The sequence below is a fragment of the Gymnoscopelus braueri genome (assembly GCF_963280865.1).
Source record: "Gymnoscopelus braueri genome assembly, chromosome: 12".
Classification (NCBI taxonomy): Eukaryota; Metazoa; Chordata; class Actinopteri; order Myctophiformes; family Myctophidae; genus Gymnoscopelus; species Gymnoscopelus braueri.
In genome coordinates this window covers 35,004,684-35,020,940 of record NC_137614.1, presented here as the reverse complement: position 1 = coordinate 35,020,940, position 16,257 = coordinate 35,004,684, and the positions used below count along the sequence as shown (strand labels likewise).

At 43.0% G+C, this 16,257-nt stretch overlaps 1 protein-coding gene across 3 annotated transcripts in view; it reads left to right on the top strand.

Annotated features, from left to right (window-relative positions):
* Nucleotides 1-789: 789 nt before the first annotated feature.
* The window catches only part of tafa5l (TAFA chemokine like family member 5, like), a 41,682-nt gene continuing 26,214 nt past the window's right edge, over nt 790-16,257 (top strand). For all 3 annotated transcript variants that reach the window (XM_080445052.1, XM_080445053.1, XM_080445054.1), the window contains exons 1-2: nt 790-1,476; nt 14,228-14,377. In XM_080445052.1, coding sequence (XP_080301178.1) covers nt 1,380-1,476; nt 14,228-14,377 — 247 coding nt within the window. In that variant the 5' untranslated portion in view covers nt 790-1,379. The remainder of the gene's footprint in view (nt 1,477-14,227; nt 14,378-16,257) is intronic.

Here is a 16,257-nt window from a genome sequence, read left to right as displayed (position 1 = left end):
CCATTTGTACACTCAAAGTGAAATGAACACTCGGGGTTTTACAGTGTGCGTGTGCTGTGATGGGATGGAAAAGAGGGGCATATTGTACAAAGCAACACACTGCGCACCAATTTCCCCCCCTTGGACACCACCACCAGGGATTAATGCTCTTTACTGGAAGAGAGCCTGCATTCACTCCACTGATCCACTACGATTCTGTGACTCGACACAAAAAAAAAACCTGCTTAGATACCCGCTGGTTCTTCACGATGGGAATTAAAATGTCCTTTTCAATTCTGCTGTAATTAAAGTGTGTGGTGCTGTGAGGAAGCGCTGACTTTGCGAACAGGAGCGGTTCCCCCCTGGAACAAGTGAGGGAGCAACAACACCCAGCGAACGTTCGAGATGATCCCGATAAGAAATAATCGATATTAAATCCCTTAGGTAAAAAAAAAAAAAGGAATACCCTGCGCCCATATATGGATTAAGTTCCAAGTTACCTCGACCACCAACAAACCATTAAATCGTGTTGAATCGCAGCTGCCTACGGGCAGCAGAAGATCAGTTGCGCACCAAGAAGATCATCACCGCACTATTTCTGATGTGATTATTTATTTTTTTGCGTAATTTGGCCCAAATTGTGGCCTTTATTACACCGTATGATGCATTATTTGGGTTCGGTTGTTTTCTTTAAACGCCACTCAAGGGCTGTGCTTGTTTATTGATGGCAGACTAGCCATGTTATCAACTTGTAACGTAATGTTTGTCTCGGCTGGCAGTCGGTCTCAGTGCAGAAGTTGATGAGACACGGTGCGCTGCGTCGCCGAGCGCATGAGGAAAGGGGAAGGTGACGCCGCTCGATGCTCGAGGAAGGTCTCCGTTGAACTTCCACCATCATTCTACTGCGATCCAGAGGATCAAATCTACCCTCCAGATGATGTATTGTTCTATCTCGTTGCCTATACTTCAAAACAAACCTAATTTGCGATAATCCAGCCACAGGATTGACTGCATAAACTTGCCAAATCCTCTCCTCGGAGTCGTACGTATATACGGTTAGTTGAACTTGTCTTGGACGCAGAGCTCGGCTCCCCGCTCCTCTCTCTCTGCGTTGACAGCCGGTTTGTGAGATACAAACGGGATTTGTTTTGATCAACGGGATATTATCTGTCCATCACATTTTGGCCTGGGCTTTCTTTTTTTCCCCTTCTTCTCTCTCTTCTGCTATTATACCTCAAAATGGACGCCAATGACAGACAATCGAAACACCACCGGAGTAACTATTTTGTCCTCCCCCGTGTCGAGCATCTTCACATGTAAAACCAGGAGATTTTTAAAGTTGGAATAACAACAACAAGCCGATAAGGGAAGGACCGGTCGGGGGGCCAGCAGGGAGGAGGATGCAGTCGGGAGTGAAGACGTTCTCCGCAGGTGGAGGTGCGTCACTTTGCTGCCTGCTGCTCCTGTGGATGTTCTACTCCCATCTCCTGAGAGAGGGTAAGAACCCAACATATACATCACACCTGGGTGGAAAAAGACAACTGTTATATTACTTTGGACCTACCAGAGTGAGTGTGTGTGTGTGTGTGTGTGTGTGTGTGTGTGTGTGTGTGTGTGTGTGTGTGTGTATGTGTGTGTGTGTGAGAGAGAGAGAGAGAGAGAGAGAGAGGCACACACACACACACACACACACACACACACACACACACACACACACACACACACACACACACACACACACACACGTGCAGGTGCAAACGCCATGCCTGTGTGTGTGTGTGTGTGTGTGTGTGTGTGTGTGTGTGTGTGTGTGTGTGTGTGTGTGTGTGTGTGTCTCTATGTGTGTGTGTGTGTGTGTGTGTGTGTGTGTGTGTGTGTGTGTGTGTGTGTGTGTGTGTGTGTGTGTGTGTGTGTGTGTGTCTATCTATACTGTGTATATTTATAATATACTTTAGGAGCTATACATTGCAGTGTCATCTTTTGTGATGATTTCATTCTGCCCTGCCCCTGCTGCACCTGCTCAACATATTGGATGTGCATGCACGTTCTTTTCTTTTTGTTACTGCTGCAAATGCCCCATAATTATACAGCAATTATGTTCGCAGCCATCAAACCTCATTCACATTATACATTATGTGCTATTCTTATAGCTGATAGGCTACACTTGTTCCCTTTCACGGTTTGATTATTAGTGAATGAATGGGGGTTTTGGTTAAACCATACATCCTGATCCTTTCTTTCAGTGAGAAGAAAAAAAGACGAGAACATCACTCCGACCGTAGTTTGCTATAGGCCTAGGCTACTGCTGGCAATACTTTCATTTTATATATATTCAAAGCCTTACCATTCCTTTCAGGTTTCGGCTATGTTCGTCCATTTCATGCTATGCTACTGTTATAACCTTTCCTGTTGAATAATGCATCCCCTACAGCAATTACACCTTCAGCCTCCAGGACATAAAGCAAAAACATGATTCACTCCACTTCATTGGCCACTGTCCTAACACAACACTAAAGAGCCCAGTTTTGTGGAGGATACATTAGCAGAACATAAAGCAATGGAACTTGTTAGGAAGACTCTCCTCTTTTTCATTATACACACCATGTTAGCAGATTAAATCTTCTAATCAACCATCGACCAGAAGTAGCCTATAATGAGGCCTATACCACCGTTTCTCAACGCCTGGTTCGGGGCCCACCAGAAGTCCAAATTGGGGACGCTTATGGGTCTGTAATTCTGAGAGTGTACAAACAGAAGCATAATCTACACTTTCAGTGTTAATAATTAACTCTGAGAGTGAACAACTGGAACCAAAAGGACCAGTAATTGTCCACGCATTTGGTACCATTTTGTACACTCTCAGAGTTACAGACCCTTAAGGGTCCATTTGGACCCCCTGGTGGGCCCCAGACCCGACATTAAGAACCAGTGGCCTGTACCACCGTGGAGCAGGCATTGTGCCCACATGAATGTATTTTGGCCCAATGCCGGGTACAGAATTTGATAATGATGTAAAATGAATTGCCTGTTCAATGAAATGTTCTTCCTTTGCCCTGAGATGCTTAATTTATGCTCCGTCATATGACGGTGTCCCACGCGATGCCATAAATTGGGCATTATACGCGCCATGTTTTCACCCATCTCTTCTCATCTCCCTCTCATCGCCACCCTCAATCAATCACTCTCGAGCAACTGTGTCATCTCAGGAAGTACAACACTTCTCGCAAAAGCCATCTATTATTGGCCTGTTTTCATCACCAAACCATGTCATTGCTTTATTATTATGAGCTACAAAATCAATTTGTCAATCTAGTATGAACTCTGTTCCGCTAGCTGTGGCCGATATTCCCAGAGTAAGACAGCAGTCTCCGGGGATTGCATGCCCCAATTATGCTTAATGTATAGTCTGTTGTATGATGGTGTCGCGCGCCAAAAAAAGCAGATCTACAAGCTCTACTGCATTTGAGCTTTTTTGGCACATGACACTGTCATTATGATGAAATATAAATCAGGCTTTATACACAGCTGTATCTGACTTGAACTTTGACAGTCTCCTTGTAAGTAGCCGGGGGGTGGAGGTGGGGTTCTCGCCCCCATATTTGAGTCCAGCTTTGAACTGAATTGTGTAGCGATGTGTAATTCTTAAGCCTCAATACTAATCTGCAAATCCTACTACAAAAGATCCACCTTTTGAAAGTAGCTGTGTGATCAGTTGCTGCTGTTGGATGCATATTTCTATGCTGTGCCTCCATCAGTCAGAGTTAGATACTTAGGTTAAAGCTACAGTCCGTATGTTTTATGTGATGTTATTTCAACGATGTTCAGACCACAATAAAATGGCGGTGCTTCTAGTGTGCAAGCTGGAGTGCTGTCTGCTAAAATAACTTTATTGACATTGTCAATGAGTCAGTGTCCTACCCGACACCAGGGTCTAAACTTCTCAATGGAAGAGTAGGGACTCCACCTCCAACCATTGCAGGTGTACTAGTTATATTTTATCAACATACTCTACCATACAGATAACGTTTTATTCATTGAAATAAGTCCTGGATTGTAACTTTAAGCCTGAAAGTAATCTCTTATCTCTTGGAAGGCCTATGAGCCAGAGCACACCTTAAAATGACTTACAGACAACACCTACGCACCACGTCCACTCGCCCGGTCCCGAAAGGCCACAGCAATGAGGCAAGGTGCGGGTGGATGAGTGGGCCAAGCGGATGGCAGCCGGTGAGGTGCTGTGGCGAGTGGCTGCCTCACACCGCCTTCCCCCCTCCGTTGCTCCGCCATCCGTCATGGCGGTAGAGACAGGAAATCAAAGCGCTGTTGCCTGTCCACGCATGCCATTGGGCCGGCGCCCGGCACGATGAATGGCCTGTCAGACCCCTCTCCGCGCTGCCAGTTTATTCAACGATAAATTTGGAAATGTCTGGATTTCCTCACTGGGGCCCACTCCGGTTCAGTGGTGCAGTCACAGAGCAGCGGCAACCCTTCTCTGCTTTGTCAACCACAAACCTTAGTGCTCGACAGGGGGGGTCGCAGCCGAGGTTCGAGACAGAGGCAATTTTTCTCCCATTTAGAAGTTTAAGGCACAGGTTTTCAAAGCCAAAGGCTATTTGGGGATCCTTGGCATGGAAAACTTTGGGAGGCCCTGGTTTGAAGTGCCAATGAAATGAAAAATGTGTTTTTCACACTTTCAGAGCATATCCGTGGTCATAATTAGCAAGCAGTGAAGCCATTTCCTGACATCTTTATAAGGCACATTGGTAAAGTAACAAGAAGACACTGACTGCAGGCCTCTACTCAGTAGGCTGCCTTTTAATGCCATAAGGCAATTGTTTTATGGGAGAATATAGGATCAAGGTGTTACACCAAGCAACTGCTCCAAAGATTCATACTAAATATTCAGACTTCCGTATCCGTAATAAGGTCAAGGTCATTTTGATACAACAAGCCTCATTTATATATTTTTTCGTAATCTGTGTGTAAATGTATGGATCAGTGGATACAAACAACAACAACAAAAATGTACTGAATTTATAATGCACAAAGATACAACATTGTTTGTATCCTTGTTATTTGTTGATAAATACCAATACACGCCCCTGAAATACCATGCAAGTAACTTGGAATTCCCAGCTCCTTACTTTGGTGGCAATGTAGAGATGGCAGAGAAAAGGCAAAAGGCAAAAAAGAATTTCTGTGTCAAAAGTTCTGCAACATGTTATTATTATTTGACAAAAATCCAAGCCTACAAAAACCCACGTCAGCCACAACCACAATGTCCACAATGGATGAACGCACTATCCATGTCTTTGGCTTCATTCATTCGTTAATTGTTCAGCTCATGGTAAGTGCTAATCACACAAACTAACATAACTAACATAGAACATTTTATAGCAAATTCCTTATAAAGGAAATGGCCAAATTCGCTGGCTATATTACCATCACAAGTAACATCTATTGCCATAATAGGAGAAAGCCACAATGTAAATGCTTAAATGAACCCTAAAATCTGTTTCAAAGAAAATACTCTACTGTTATGAGTGCACACAGTGTTGTCCTCCATTATGCAAACTGCCAAACTTTAAAGTAATGTGAGCCAAATCGACTTTCATAATCTGTCTGCTTCAGACATTTTAGTGAATCACACTTTTACAATCAAGCATCTACAAACACATTTTACAGACATGTTTTCGCCATTAACGAATACAATATGAAGTTATGAACAGATTAGAGAACTTGTTAAATCTCTTCAGACCCTATGAATGAACTGATAAGACAACTTTGATAAAGCCCACATTGTTTGTCTAAATGCAATGCCCAGCGATTTATGATCAAATTGTTTCATCTCACATTTGATAAATGTAGCCCAATAAGTCACTTACTGTAAAGGTGGGGAGGAATCCTGTCATTTTGATTGCCTTAAAGGAGTAGTTCACCAAAAAAAATTACTTATTTTCTATCAATTACACACCCGATGAAGCATTGAATTTGTGGATTATTTTTCCCGTTTTTGACGCATTCCTGAGCCAATAATTTGATGACCGGGTGTATTTCCGGTAGGAGACTCAAAGAGACTCCTTTGAGTCTCCTACCGGATACATTAGCGTCTTTCTGCCGGTAATCAAATTATTGGCTTAGGAATGCGACAAAAACTAAAAAATCTCCATGAATTCAAATGCTTCATGGGGTGTGTAATTGATAGAAAATAAGACATTTTTTGGGTCAGCTACTCCTTTAAACAACCCAAAGAATAACTATTTCAAAGCTATTTAATTTATGCTGTCATCTCTATTTACAGCCTGGAGCTGCCCCTTTGACAGTAGACTTGTGCAAGCAGTACCACTTTGTGGACTGGTGCAATGTTTCTTTGTTGGATTACTTGGATACAGTGGATACAAATGGATACAGTATGTGCATACAGTAACTCACAAACCAGAACATGTACTCTTATGTAAACAATGCTCCAAGGTTCCATCATGGTTTTCTCTTCTATCTTTAAAAGACGATTGTCTGGTATGTTTAGTCCATTGACTCTGGTTAATGACTATTTTCCAAAGCATGCTATGGTTTGATTTTGAATTCCATTTGAGACTTGAACTTAATTGAGATAGGAAATCTCAATTGCGTTTTGTTCAATTTTACTGTACAGATGAATTTGAAAAATCTAGCCCAGAATTGTTCCTAGATAAAAGTTTGATTTACAATCGGATTTGAAACGTCCATAACTCTTAACCGTTAACCGACTAAGTTACTCAGTTTGCCAACATTTTAACGGAAAATTGTGTTTATGTATGTTGTGACAAAAGCTGTGAATAATAATGATGACAATGGCGTGTATTGACACCGCTATGGACCTTTAAGAATTGATTGTCTATATGAAACTGTATTTTGGAGAGACATCATCACAGGATATAGAGGGAAGGATACGTTCTTGTGTCTTGTCTCTCAATGTGGGACACAGTTGCCTCTTGTAGAACAGGCACCTAAAAAATAAATAAAAAAGGAGATTGATTAGTATTCTTTTGGGGACTCAGAGAGATGCGCTACACTGTCCTGTTACGCTGCACTGCTCAACCGTCCAGGCATCAAACTAACTAGAATGGCGGAGAATTACTGACGTTCTAAAATGAAAAGCGATACTTTCTGATCCAGACTTCCATTAGGCATGCACAAGGAAGACAGCTTTGATTATGACCTTGGCAGCGAATTGTAAGCAGATCAACCAGCCCTGCTACAGTATGCGCTGAAGCTGCAAACCTGTGAGAATGTTTATGGTGGGAAAAAATGAAAAAGAATTCTCTCTTTTACAGCTAAATCAATTTGGCAGCACACAAACCTCATATTTCATAGCTCTCCCTGAATATGAATTTCCGTTCAGCTGTCTGCTTTGCCTTCCCTCGTGGTCGAGTCGAGTGCAGTGCTCAGTTTGTTTCTGCATTGTTATTTTCTCTGTAGAAGGCATTGGGCTTGAAAGTGTTCCATCACGGGGCGAGGAGAGAGGTGTAAATGATTTCAGTTGAATTCCCTGCATCTCGGGTACCATACAACCTCTCTTGGCCCAATACCGCGTTCATATTTTCCTCACAGAGGGGAGCTGTGCTTGCAATTCTCAAGGCACCAATACTTCCAGATGCCAAAATCACTTGGCACTTATGGAGGAATAACAGTCTATGGTATGGTTTGGGCGTGCGCTGGTTTCTCTGTCTGTCGCATTAACATAAAGAACATGAGAAGGGTGTGCTTTCTAAAGGCCTAATTCAGTACTCACCGCTGCCTCAGAATCCCCCTACGCATTACAATCACAGAAAGATACTGTTTGGCCTCATAGCACAGTGGTACATTCATGCCTCAAGCTTGTATTTGTAGAGAACATAAATAGAGCCTGACCAATATGCCGGTTTAGCGGATATTGTATCTTTCATTATTGGACTGTTTGTGACAACATCGGTATGGGCAACCGATGATGTATATATACCTACGTAATGTTTCATTTGTGTTTATTTGGATTTATTTGTTTGCTTATAAATGTTCTCAAATATAGAAACTTTAACCACTTGCAGTAAGCCCTATTCAAAAACATTTACAAAAAATAGTCCATCTACAAGCTCAGGTGTTGCAATGCGACACGTTGTGAGCTTGTAGATCTTTCTGTTTTTGTAATCGGTGGGCTAGGACTCTCCGAAATCAGGATCTAAACGTAAACTCAACTGCACGTTGGCTACACCAGATCACATACAGTACATGCTGTGGCTTTGGTGACACATTTAAGCCGGCCTGTCCCACGCGGAAGACGATGTACATCCCACAAGTGCAAGAGTACGTACAGTACTGCACTGTCAGCCCTGCTAGGTGTACAATTAAAGAGAAACACCCAACTCAATTTAATAATGCAGTATAATGTTAGTCCTGTGGTCTGGGGCGGTCCAGTCGTTATTAATATTGTGATGTAAGCTGTAAATGTGGAGCGAGACTGATGTTGTGTACCAGCAGATGGTTTATATCTTACAGCCAAATTAAATTTGTTTTTGCTTTTTCTTCTTCTTCTTTTTTACCTAAAAATGCACTCATATCTCTGCTAAAAAAATTACATCTGGGTGCAGTTAATTGATCTCATCTACACACAGTCACACACAGGTTCAAGTCTTAGTGCTGTGATTTGTGGAGAATAAGACAGTTTATGGTCATACATACTGATCGGGTTGTCGTACAGCAGATGCATAACATCTGGAACCGAGCCGTATGCCCTCTTTAGACTTGATATAGTGTGTGTGTGTGTGTGTGTGTGTGTGTGTGTGTGTGTGTGTGTGTGTGTGTGTGTGTGTGTGTGTGTGTGTGTGTGTGTGTGTGTGTGTGTGTGTGTGTGTGTGTGTGTGTGTGTGTGTCGCTCCAGTGCTCTTGTGCCCTACTTGCTGAGGAACATAAGATCACAGTGGTGTAGCGTGCAGGGTCATCAGAAGAACATCTGGTTCCTTCACCTGCCCGGTGTCCTACTAGCGTATATGTATAGTACTACCTACTGTGCCTTAGGTATCACATGGCGTTAAGGTAATGAGATGCGCAGTGCTATAGAGATGTCATGACTAGCGTATGCTATTTGAAATAAGATTCGCCAGTAGATGTCCTCCTGGATTGAAGTAGCAGTGGGATTGCAAATGGCATGGAGGGAAAATTATGGGAGTTTAAGGCTGCAATTCAGAACTTATTTGAATGAATAAAACGTTATTTAACCAATCTGTATGGTAGAGCAGGGGTCTTCAACGTTTTCAGCCCTAGCTGAGAGAGAGATGAAGCAGGGACCCCCTCTATATTGTATAAAATTGTGTTTCGGATTACACTTTTTTTGTTTATGTGGTCTGCTCTTTTTCCCCTCTACACCGATAGCTCTTTGCCAAAAAATAGCCGATCTACAAGCTGACAACGCCTCGCAGCGCGAGGCGTTGTCAGCTTGTAGATCGGCTATTTTTGGCCAAAGTTCTCCTCAGAAAAGGGATGCTAGGGTTCAAGGGGTTAATGTAAAAACAAATATATATCACACAAAGATTTGGCGGACCCCCTGTAGTAACTCTGAGGACCCCCTAGGGGTCCCGGACCCCTGTTGAAGACCCCTGTGGTAGAGTATGTTATAGAACTGAACTCTTATACAACTCTTCCATTGAGAAATTTAGGGTGTGTTTAGAAATACACTCTGAGACCGCTGGGTCATACTCTCTGGGGGCAGACATCGATACCAGAGTTCAGCTGAGTTCTGAGCACATTCTCAGAGTTTTATTTCCGAATGCACCCTTAGACCCAATGTCGGGTAGATCACCTACGTGTTTAAGTAGTACTGCCTGAAGCTCATTATGCTCAATATCTCCCCTGGCCAAACAGGGATTCTGTCTACTGTTAAATATATTTTCATTAATTCCGCCAACACAAATCCATTGTTCAAAAATTATCTCTAGTTGGTCTTATTTTTGTTTGTTGTTCAGGGGCCTTAAAACAGGAGGTAGATTGCCCAATTCTAACAGAAAGGTTGGCAAATTGTCTGTACCATGTAAATCAAATGTATACTTTGCATCTATACCTTTTTTTTCTCCGACCGTACTCTGAACATTGGGTACTTGGGAGTATTATTTTCTAGAAGTTGAACATTTTCATCATGGCAACCAGGCAGTTCAACGGCGGACATAATAAGAAAGGACAAATTGTGGCAGTGAGTTGACATGCTGTAATGGTAACCTGTTTCCCTGCAGTTATGTAACCATGTGGTCCTATGGTTTTCTGATCTTCTGTATATTTCACTTCAAAGCTATGGCGTGCGTTGAACAGACATGGGTGAAATAACACAGCCAGCTAGAACTATGCCCGGAGCCGTTGTGCTGCTCGAACCTCCGTGCCAGTGTCTCGGTCGTATATGTGATGGGGCTTTTCAAGTGGATGCTGGTGTGATCCAGTGATAAGGTCATTCGCCCGCCAGTCAGCACTGGGAGACGGTCTCTGCGCTCTAGGGTGGGGGTGGGCGGTGGTGGGAGGGGGGGCACAGCCTCGGCAGTTGTCATCTGTGATGGAAACCGGTGGCCACAGACGACAGCCCCCCCCGTGTCATCCGTCACTTGGCACGCCCGCTGTCGCCGCCGCGTTCGCATTTCATCATCTGACTGAAAGAGAGACGAGGCCAATGTCTATACTTCGGTGACAGAAACCACCCCCGTCACATGAATGAACTCCCCCTATGCGCGATGGAGCGCTGCTGGCCATGGCTGAGGGCGCAAAGCAGAGCGTCTCCGAATCCCCACCGTCACCTCCACCCACCCCCCCCCCACATCCATAAGTCTCTGTGCCACTGGCCACTGTTCCTCACTTCAACTCTATTCTGCCGTTTTCCTTTTAAGGCTTTGTAAACTAAAATTGCACAGGGCAGATATGTCAAATCCTATGTTTAAATTAAAACCGATCTTTCTGACGACACGACATAGCGGTGTATGGGAACCTGCAGTATGTCGCACCAAACGTGGCACAAATACTGTTCAGGGGTCTGCCATGAGAATAGTCACCCTGCAGGGACTACATGACGGCTCCTATGATCCAATCCGCACCAAGCCTGCCACAAACACTATTCAGGGGTCTGGCATGAGGATAGCAAACATATGGGGCACCTACAGCAGTGTTAGAGCATTTTAAACACTTCAAATGGACATAACTCGGTGACCATTGCTCTGATCAGCGCGATGTAGGGCTAGATTTGAAGGCCACACAGCTGCCCGAAAATAATCTAGTAACATATACAAAGACATTTCTTACAATGACTAGTTCCAAATAAACAAAGTAAATAACAATAGAATTGTACTATTGCCAAAACGGACCATATCCTTGATCATTTTAATAATTGTTCAACCGTGTCGTGAGCTTGTAGATCGGCTATTTTCACTACATTTTGGACATTTGTATCAACATTTTTGAACAATTTCTCACTAAATGGCTCCCAAGATAAGGATACTAGGTTGAAAGTGGTTAAAAGAGCATGGACAACCATGTGGAAATAATGATGGAAATATGCCATATCTGTTTATTTCCTCCAGCTGTTTTCATGCTGGATGAATGGAAATGATTCAAACGATAATGAAAAAGAATTGCGATAAGCTCAAATAATATAGCAATCATGCGATTATGTACCTCCTTCAGGCTTATTGCAAGAGACCCATTCATCTGTTAGCGTCATCTGTTGAAAACACGGGAAAAGGCACTGATATGATGGCATATGATGAGGGAAGGGGGGGGGGCAAGATGTGCGTCACCTTCAAAGATTGTGGGTGTTTTAAGACGCCGCTGTTTAAATTCCTAAATCAGTGAGCGCCAGTGGAGCAGTGCCTCACTAGATGCACAGTCAAATCCTCAGTGTTAATCGGACTCTGAAAGTGTACAAAATGTGTGCCTTCTCAGTTGCTGGGAAGGTTTGACCTTGCACTTCAAATGCATTCCGCCTCGCTTCAACGTCTGTCTGCTTTCATTCATGACTAAATGACTCTCTAGATTTTTGAAGCGTTTGAACATGATACACAGTTTCTGCTTTATGAGATAATTGCATTTGTGGCAAACATGGGACAGTAGACCGTATTCATGCACACCGGTTTCATATTTCTTAATTAAATGCTGCTTTTATGTGAATTAAATGTGTCAACCACAGAGTTCAAATTGAGGTCAGATCAAGTCAGTTGAGATGAAGTAAGATGTCTCTTTCGAATACGTCTTAGGTATATGGTGCATTTCCATAGCACCTATCTCCAAAGTGGTTTACAATGTGCATTACATTCACCCATTCACACACAGACAGTGGAGGAAACCATGCTCATCGGGAACAGTTACGTTAAGTCTTGCTCAAGGATACTTCGACACAAAGCCAGTCTGACTGTAACTTTTGTCAGTAATTGGTATAGAAAAATATACTGTAAATAAAACTGTTTTTCTTTCAAGTGTGTGAGGAAAGTAGGCCTTTAACCCCCAAGGTAGATAAAAGTGTGCCCTGAATAGAGCTAATGTTTTAGAAAACAAGAGGATTAATACAGTATAACAGTTAATACATTCAGAGTAGTAATGTGCGTTGTGGACAGGGTCAGTGTAAATAAAAAGCTACAATTATCCCGGGTGTTTTACAGCACGCCACCTCAACAAAACCACTTATCATTTAATGTTGATGAGAGAGATTACATGCTACAAAAGGCCATCCATAGGTCTCCATGCATACTGTAGGTATCATTATGTTCAGTTCAGGCAATGAAACAATGTTGCAATTGTTGATGCTACAGCACATTGCGTTGTTTTCCCATAGGGCTGGGATGTTTCCTGAGCTGCGTGTGTTCCTCTGACTCAGCTGTGTGTGTGAGGAGACTATTGACCAGATAATACTGATCGTTACACCGTCTAAATGCTTGGATCTGCAGTTTCTGGATGGAGCGGAAAGCTGTTGAGCCAAGAAAGCAAGGGGCCAGAAGAACTAAACTTTTAACCTTCAGAGTAGTTCAACCTTGCTTTAAGAGTAATTACAGGTGTACATTTCTGAAATGAGCAATGTGATTATTTCCTTGGCGAATGTTCTCCCGGGTGTTACAGAAAAAGTTCTCTCTCTCATCCAACTTAAATTGTTTGGGGATTCTCTACATTTTTCACACAGATATAACTCAAATTGGATTATTTGTCTAAAGAATTTGAGGCAAAAGTTTGAAAGTGATTTTTCACAGACTCTTTGCTCCCCAGGCATGAGATGATGAGGAAAAATGCACCCTCTCTGATGTTTTTAGTGATGATAAAACACTATTTCCCGAACAGCACATTTGATGTTGAAATACCCATGTGGGTTACTTAAATATGGGTAATTAATTTAGAGGTAGGCCTATCCATTCTGACTTTTCATTTTGCAGAAAGGAGAAATAGGAAAAAGAAAACAAGAAAACGAATAAGCCAGAATGCCGTCGCCCTGGAGTTATGCATCAATTTGTAATGTCTCGAGAACTCTGAAGTAATTCTGTGCACAGCCACCATGGAGCATATTGAAAAGAAAGTGTGTCCACTTTCCATGGCCTTGATGTTTCAGCTGACTTGGTTTAACCCATTAAGACCGGGAACGCCTCCGTTTGAGATTTGTTTGGCTATTCAAAAATAGCAGAGTGCCGCGCTATGAGCTTGTAGATCTGCATTTTTTTTGAAAAATCGTGAAAATGTGAGCTACTGGGGGTCCCTGGAACAAAATATTGTGAGATGAGGGTCCGTGGTCAAATACATATAATTTTGACATGAAAAAGTTTGAGCATCACTGATATTGTAGCAACATATGTTTTTTTCAAAAAACTGTTAGGATTTAGGAGACATTTGTAGAATCCCCAGAAGCAAAGATTTGAGTTAAAAATGTTTGCTTTAAAAATATATATATATTCAAAGATTTGCACACATTTTCACGATAAAAAAAAAATAGGAGATCTACAAGCTATGAGCTTGTAGATCTGCTATTTTTGAATAGCTTAAATGACAGAGATGCGTTCCCGGTCTCAATGAGTTAAAGGCTGCCGTGCTACGAAGCCGTTACAGGTCACCTCCGCCAAGGTATCGTTGTGATTGGTGGGAGCAGACGTCAGCAAATTATCTTTATTTCCAACAAACACCACGGGATTGCGTGTGCGCTTTGGACTATGAACAACAACAGCATTTGTAATTTGTTTTGCTGTGGCCTTTTTTTTATGGTAATGTGATGTGCTTTGTTCCCCTTTGCCAGGCCAGTTGGCGGTGGGCACCTGTGAGATAGTGATGCTGAACCGAGACAGCAGCATGCCCAGACGTACCATCGCCCGGCAGACGGCCCGCTGCGCCTGCCGGAGAGGCCAGATTGCAGGCACCACGCGGGCCCGTCCGGCATGTGTCGACGGTGAGTGTGTAATAATGATCACTATCTGTTACACACCTAAAAACAGACAATCTACAACCTCACATCTGCTACAATGGCTATTTTAGATTTTTATTTTGTATTTCTGAACATGTTCACCGATAATAACATGCCCAAAATGGGCACACCTGGTTGAAAGTGTTTAACAAACTTTATGCTTACCACCGCATCGCTGCTCTGGAGCTGGGCATAAACTCATTTGTCATGCGTTTTTGACTTGGTCCGAGGTTGAAGCCCCTCTGTTTTGCATACGGCGTGGACAATAGATTTTTGTCCCAGCGCAACACAGGGATTTAACTCGTGGTTTAAAAATCGGGAAGACATTACCAGCCGAGCAACCTCTACTGTGCAGTAATTGCCATATGCTGACTCCAGTGTATGCGGAATGCTACGGCTCTGCAGCAGGAGAGGAACGACACGACATGGGAGGGTTGGCCAAATCCAAACGCTCAATGGCATTGTGTATCTCAAGGCCCTTGCAGGTCCAATTTTACAATCCCAGTTAAATTAACACCTCTCTCTCCCTCCCTCTCTCTCTCTCTCTCTCTCTCTCTCTCTCTATCTCTCTCTTGCTCTCTGACTCCGCAGACAAGGGGACTGTAACACTCAACAGACACAATTAACTAAGAGAGAACTATGATTACACTGGCAAGAGATTGATTATTACTGGCTGCCCAGCCTGCCTTCCCCCAGTGCGCTCCATTAATAGCCAGTGCATTAAAGACAGGGCCTGAATGCTGGCACGCTCCGCCGCCAGGTCGCTGACAACTGAAAACTTGTCCGTCGCTACAGAATTTCACCCATACTGCACCTAAGCACCTTCAATGGTCCCCCTCATAAAGATGCTGTCTCAGAGCTTTACGGCTCAGCAGGTATTTACCATCAGGGCATCCTGGAGGCTCACCCTAATTATTACGCACGCCACGCTGGCACAAATTTAATTGACCTGAAATGGTTCCCAAACACCTCGTTCCTGTGTCTCCATTTAATAAAGCAGATATGCCTTCGGAAGGATAATGCATTTTTTTAAAGCTCCATTTTGATTAGAATTCCCCTTTCTCCCTTGTAGCCTTTTTTCTTTTTTCTTTGAAAAGTACACAGTCCCGCTTGTATCCTTCACTTATTCATCTTAGTAATTTTGCTCTTATTACCACAGCAAAGGCTGAGTGTCCTCTGGATATTACTTCGGCGCGTATTCAGGAAAGGGCTCTCAAATGAAACAGCTCTCAAACACCCTGTGATAATCTACATGATATATAAGAGCTCATTTAAAGGTGCAATCCAGAACTTATTTTAATGAATAAAATGCCATTTTGAGTATGTTAATACAATAAAACTAGCACATCTGCAGTGGTTGGACTCTCTCCCTACTCTTCCATTGAGAAATGTAGACCCATGGTGTCGCGTTGGACACCTACTGGTTGCCAACGTCAGTAAAGTTATTTGAAGCAGACAAGCACACCGGATCGCACCCTAGATGCGCCGCCATCTTTATTGTACTTCAGACATAATTGCATTTACCTCAACATAACACATAACACTTACGGAGCTGCATCAGCAGTAGCGTGTCCACAAAAGATTGGCCCTGCGGTGAACAAAGAGTTCCGCCTATCAGCGTGAAACTGTAATGATGGAGCTTGTACGACAAAGGATTTCACCCACGTCTTCACACCTATAAACCTGTGATGTGACAATGAAGTTGAGTTGAGTTGAGGTGTTTGAAGGTTTCCAAACGCCTCGTTAACTTTGACTCTTTTCAGTCAGCTGCCTCTTGGGCCACTGTGCGATTGGAGTGGATCCGTTTCATCTGTACTATTCTTTTCAACGGTGGTGTGAAGTAACTACGTACATTTACTCAAGTA